This window comes from Nomascus leucogenys, chromosome 21, assembly GCF_006542625.1.
Source record: "Nomascus leucogenys isolate Asia chromosome 21, Asia_NLE_v1, whole genome shotgun sequence".
Classification (NCBI taxonomy): Eukaryota; Metazoa; Chordata; class Mammalia; order Primates; family Hylobatidae; genus Nomascus; species Nomascus leucogenys.
In genome coordinates this window covers 22,922,989-22,929,005 of record NC_044401.1, presented here as the reverse complement: position 1 = coordinate 22,929,005, position 6,017 = coordinate 22,922,989, and the positions used below count along the sequence as shown (strand labels likewise).

The window sequence follows — 6,017 nt, the reverse complement described above, 5'->3', positions numbered from 1 at the left end:
TGTAGTGAGCATAGTACCCAATAGGTAGTTTTATCACTGATTCCTTCTTTCCTCCCTCCCCAATCTATTAGTCCACAGAGTCTATTTTACTCATGTTGATGCCCTTTGCTCTCAATGTTTAGCTTCCACTCATAAGTGAGAACATGTGGTATTTGGTTTTCTGTTCCTTCATTAGTTCATTTAAGATTATGGCCTCCAACTACACTTATGCTGCTACAAAAGACATGATTTTGTTCTTTTTGTGGCTGCATAGTATTCTGTGATCTATATGTACCACATTTTATTTATCCAGTCTACCACTGATGATGACTTACGTTCATTCCACATCTTTGCTATTGTGAATAGCACAGCAATGAACATATGAATACATGTGTCTTTATAAACAAAATAGCATAGTTCTGGTACAAAAACAGACACATAGAACACTGGAACAGAGTAGAACACTCAGAAATCAAGCCACAAACTTACAATCATATGACCGTCAACAAATCTGACAAAAAGTGCAATGGAGCAAGGACTGTCTACTCAATAAATGGTGCTGGGATAACTGACTAGCCATATGAAGAAGAATGAATCTGGCTAGCCATATATAGAAGAATGAATGCCCCCACAACATGCATCAAGGGGAAACCGGATGGGGGCTATCCCTGGTGGGACAGCTCCTCAGTTCTGTACACCACCAAACTTAGCACAGCCAGGTGACTGAATCCAAATTTATTCAGAATATAGTTGAGATGAGGCACTGTGTGGTGGAAGGAGAATGGCATTTGGAACCAGATGACCTGGGTTTGAGTCTTATCTCTGGTCCCATACATTTCACCATATACAAAAATTAACCCAAGCTGGATTAAACATTTAATGTAAGAACTTATTCTGTAAACAACCTAGGGAAACCCTAGGGATACCTTTCTCAACATCAGCATTGGAAAAGAATTTTGGTTATCTCCTCAAAAGCAATTGCAACAAAAACAAAAATTGACAAGTGGGTCCTAATTAAAGAGAGGTGCTTCTGCACAGCACAATAAACTATCAATAGAGTGTGTAAGCAATTTACAGAATGGGAGAAAATATTCCCAAACTATGCATTCAATAAAGGTCTACTGTCCAGAATATATAAGGGATTTAACAAATAAACAAACAAAAAACAAATAACTCGTTTACCAAAGAGCAAAGTGCATGAACAGATGCTTCTAAAAAGACTATACAAGTGATCATGAGACATATGAGAAAATGCTCATCATCACTAATCATCAGGGAAATGCAAGTCAAAACTAAAATGCAGTATCATCTCACACCAGTCAGAATGACTATTATTAAAAAGTCAAAAGACAACAGATTCTGGAGAGGCTACCGAGAAAAGGGAACACTTATACCCTATTGGTGGGAATATAAATTACTTCAGCCACTGTGGAAAGCAGTCCGCAGATTTCTCAAAGAACTTGAAACAGAGCTCCAATTTGACCCAGCAATCCCATTACTGGATATATACCCAAAGGAAATTAGGTCATTATACCATCAATTTTTTTATCTTGTTATAAAATATTATATATTTTTAGTGTACTCTCCAATAGATATGACATTCATAACTATATCCTCAGCTACTTAAATGACTTCCAAAATAATATTTCTATTACTCTTGTAGAATTGTATTGCTAAATCTAAACAACTCATCTGCACCTGGATGTTAAAAGTGTGCTCATACTACAAACTCATCAATGCATCTGAGTTCTCAGTCTTATTTTGGATGACTACTCACAGTGTGACTCTTTTTCCTTCAGCGACCACTACATTCCCATCAAATATGGGACCAAGTCCAAGTGACACTACATTCTGAATACCTTAGAATCTATCTCTTCATCCTTTTCATTATTCCCAACATTATATTATACAGGGATGAGGCCACTTAATTTAATTTTGTGTCATGTCAGTATTTATGTCGTCATATTAAACTGCTTACACCTCTCTTCTGAAGAGTTTTCAGTGACTTCTGTGTATTCTATGTAGTATTTGTCTTATTTCTTTGTCTTTTTCTGGAAACATTCTATGAAAAAAGGAGAAGCAATTAAGGAATCTACCAAAAAATACGGCTTTTACTTTCCAACTAACTTACCATCCATGATTCAACTGCTGGTTATTTTACTTCTTTAATGAACACTTTTACTGTCAAGAATGTTACAAATCACTATTTAAATACGAAATATAAATATTACAAATAAGTCTATTAGGATTCGTTTTCTGAAACAATGCTCACTAATAGGTTGGTGAATTAATGTTCTAAAGAAAATACTGAACATGTTGCCATCATTTTCAAAATCCCTCAATAATACTTCTACAATTTTTCTGTAAATTCTGGTAAGGAAAAAACCACTGACTACCGTTTGAGTCCCCTTGGGAGCCTCCCCATGCTGGCTTCCTGAACAAAACTGGCCCTTCCTTGCTTATCTCTTTTCATACCAGCCACATTTAGCATTTATTGTTTCTCCAATGATCAAGGGTCTTTGATAATCTAGGTCCTCCCATGATGAAGGCCTGTTGGATGGCAAATGTCCACCAGCATCACTTTGTTAGAAATAAAGGCTCCTGAGAGACCCACACAAGAACTATGAAAGGCAACCTGCATTTTGGCAAGATCTCTAGGAGAGTTATAGGCATTATTATTTGAAAAGCACAGAATTAGGGCACCTCCCACTGCAGTCCCTGGCTTTGTTTTATATTGGCTCCTCCCTTGTCCTCTTCCTAGTAAAATTTCCCATCAGATTTTAGCTTAAAATGGAGGAACTTGGTATATGTCTAAAATTTAAGCTGAAATTTGAATGGGGAAGACAGCTATATTTGGTTTTGGCTCCTGAATTACATCTAAAATTTTGGTCTTATTAAAATTTTGCTTTGATTATGTCAGACAAGACCATATTAATCAAAGCCGTAAGAGTAAATTTCACATATATACTAAAGTTTGAACAAATATGACAGAGATGTCACTTGTGGTGGTAAATAGTGGCATAAAGTGTTATTTCAAGTGTTCAAACTAGAAGTGTCTACAATGAAATGATGTTTACGATTCCAGAAGTCTGTAATGACCTTTGGGACAACCTGGATTCTCATATGTGTCTGAATTCACAATGCCCACTTGAATGGCTTCCATTTGTTCTACAGGGAGTTCTCTGGCAATCCTATGAGAACTTCACTTTTTCACTCCTTCATCTTCTGGAAAAAATACCCATTTGCACAATTGGATCACTTATGTACTCAAACCAAATTTTTATAACAAGTAGTTTTCTAAGATTCAGAAATGAAGCCTCCAAAAAGAATGAATATGCAGTGAATTGCTGCCTGTGCTATTAACATCACGGTGCTACCGTGGTTTTTTTCTGTTCTAGAAAGTGTAACACGTTTAAAGGATATCCACAATTTCTTTCAACAATATAGGTAAGGTAGAAATAATTTTTATAATTTTCATTATGCTTTATAGAAATGTTGAGATGCTATTTAATTCAATAAAATTTTAGATCAGGTATATAAGCTGTCAAAATGGCTAGGGGGAAGTTGGATAACTGTTACTGTACTCTCTTTAGATTTCAGTTTTATGACTATACGATGGATAGGGTAAATAGTTATAAGATTGAGTTGTTCCTTCAATGATATTGTACTATCCTGTTAATCTTGTTATAATAACTTTGTATGACCTAGGTCATTAAACAATTATAACTTGGTTTAAAGGTTCAGATCATAATGATTCTTAGAATTATTTCTTGGAATTATTCTAAGTACCCATTCCTTTTAATTAACCACATTCTCTGATTAAAACTTTTAAGATGAGTCCCCTACAGATAAACTCCTGTATCCTTACATCCATCCCACAGCATATTTTCTACACTATCAAAAAATTTAAAAAATATATTATGATGCTTTTTCCCATCTTAAAGTATTTGGTACATAGTTATATTATGAAAAATAAAGGGTAACATTCTTCACATGGCATTTATTTCATTGATTTTTATTCAGAACTTTCCAAAACCTTTTCTCCAGGACCTCCATTTATGTACCAGACACAGGTTTGTTCTGTCACATTACTGAGTGAGCACATAAATTTAGTGAATCCAGAGAATCCATATTACTACCCAATTTTCAAAAACATATATCATTTTTTCATTTTCATTAACACCTTAAATATAGGATTTCTTATTTATAATCATGATCAAAAAATTAAGAGGGCTCTGATAATTGCACACTTATTGCAACACCTCTTCCTTCATTTCAACTCATAATGCCATTGCAAATGTTCCCTTTCATTTGTTGCATTTTATTTTAGAGGACATGCAGTGAGGACATGGAAGAGGAAAATGCAACATTGCTGACAGAGTTTGTTCTCACAGGATTTTTATATCAACCACAGTGGAAAATACCCCTGTTCCTGGCATTCTTGGTAATATATCTCATCACCATCATAGGGAATCTTGGTCTGATTGCTGTCATCTGGAAAGACCCTCACCTTCATATCCCAATGTACTTATTCCTGGGGAATTTAGCTTTTGTGGATGCTTTGTTATCATCCACAGTGACCCCAAAGATGCTGATGAACTTCTTAGCTAAGAGTAAGATGATATCTCTCTCTGAATGCAAGATACAATTTTTTTCCTTTGCAATTGGTGTAACCACAGAATGTTTTCTCTTGGCAACAATGGCATATGATCGCTATGTAGCCATATGCAAACCTTTACTTTATCCAGCCATTATGACCAACGGACTATGCATCCGGCTATTAGTCTTGTCATTTCTAGGTGGGCTTCTTCACGCTTTAATTCATGAAGGTTTTTTTTACAGATTAACCTTCTGTAATTCCAACATAATACATCACTTTTACTGTGACATTATTCCATTGTTAAAAATTTCCTGTACTGATTCTTCTATTAATTTTCTAATGGTTTTTATTTTCTCAGGTTCAATTCAAGTTTTTACCATTGGGACTGTTCTTATATCTTATACATTTGTCCTCTTTATAATCTTGAAAAAGAAGTCTGTCAAACGTATAAGAAAAGCCTTCTCCACCTGTGGAGCTCATCTCTTATCTGTATCTTTATACTATGGGCCCCTCGCCTTCATGTATGTGGGCTCTGCATCCCCACGGGCTGATGACCAAGATATGATGGAGTCTCTATTTTACACTGTCATAGTTCCTTTATTAAATCCCATTATCTACAGCCTGAGAAATAAGCAAGTAATAGATTCATTCACAAAAATGTTCAAAAGAAATAATGTTTAGATCTCTTACTCATCTCTCTTTTCTATTTACTAAAATAGCCACAAAATTGTGCAAATTAGAGGTACCTATGTTTTTGCCAGCATTAAAAGATTTTGCAATTATAACTGTCCTAGCACTTTAATGACCTATGATATTAGTACCTATTTAACTAACTAAAATATTCCTATGTTATTCAAAAGCATGTGAGAAATTTTAGTCAAGTGTTCATAATAGAATAATGACAGCAGAAAGCAAATAAAAATATTGTACCGTATGGTATGTTAATCAATGTGTCTTATAAATGCATCAAATGAAAAATAGTCTAGTTCATCTGATACGCACTTAAGTATGATGTTTTTGATACTAACACAACTGTATGACCCAAGACGTCTATCATATTTATCTTCATAGTGAAGGTTGATTTGTGTTTAGAGGAAGACAGGTAGATCCCAAGAATTCTGCTAGCTTTCAAGAGGTCTTTCATTCCACTTAAGTGCAAAAGAGTGAATTTTACTTCTTGTAGGAAGTCAACTCACATATGAAACAGAGTAACAGAAATGGAAACGCAATGAGGACAAAATGAGAAGTGTTTAACAGTGAAGTCACTGCCAATGTGCAAGAGGGAAAGAGGGTGCTGTTAACTCTGTGCGCTTGTATGAGTAAGAAGAGGCACGCAGCCTCTAACTTTCTAAGATTGCTTCTAAGGTACTTAGCAGCTGTGATAGCATTTTCAGACAATCTGAAAAGCTTCCCTAAATCGGAAAATTAAATGAATATA

The 6,017-nt window shown here is 35.0% G+C and overlaps 1 protein-coding gene across 1 annotated transcript; it reads left to right on the top strand.

The window, feature by feature from the left end:
* Window positions 1-4,276: 4,276 nt before the first annotated feature.
* Window positions 4,277-5,260, top strand: LOC100607225 (olfactory receptor 5H14-like). Its single transcript, XM_012501004.2, is given in 1 exon segment — window positions 4,277-5,260. A coding segment is annotated over 1 exon segment (984 nt).
* Window positions 5,261-6,017: the final 757 nt, after the last annotated feature.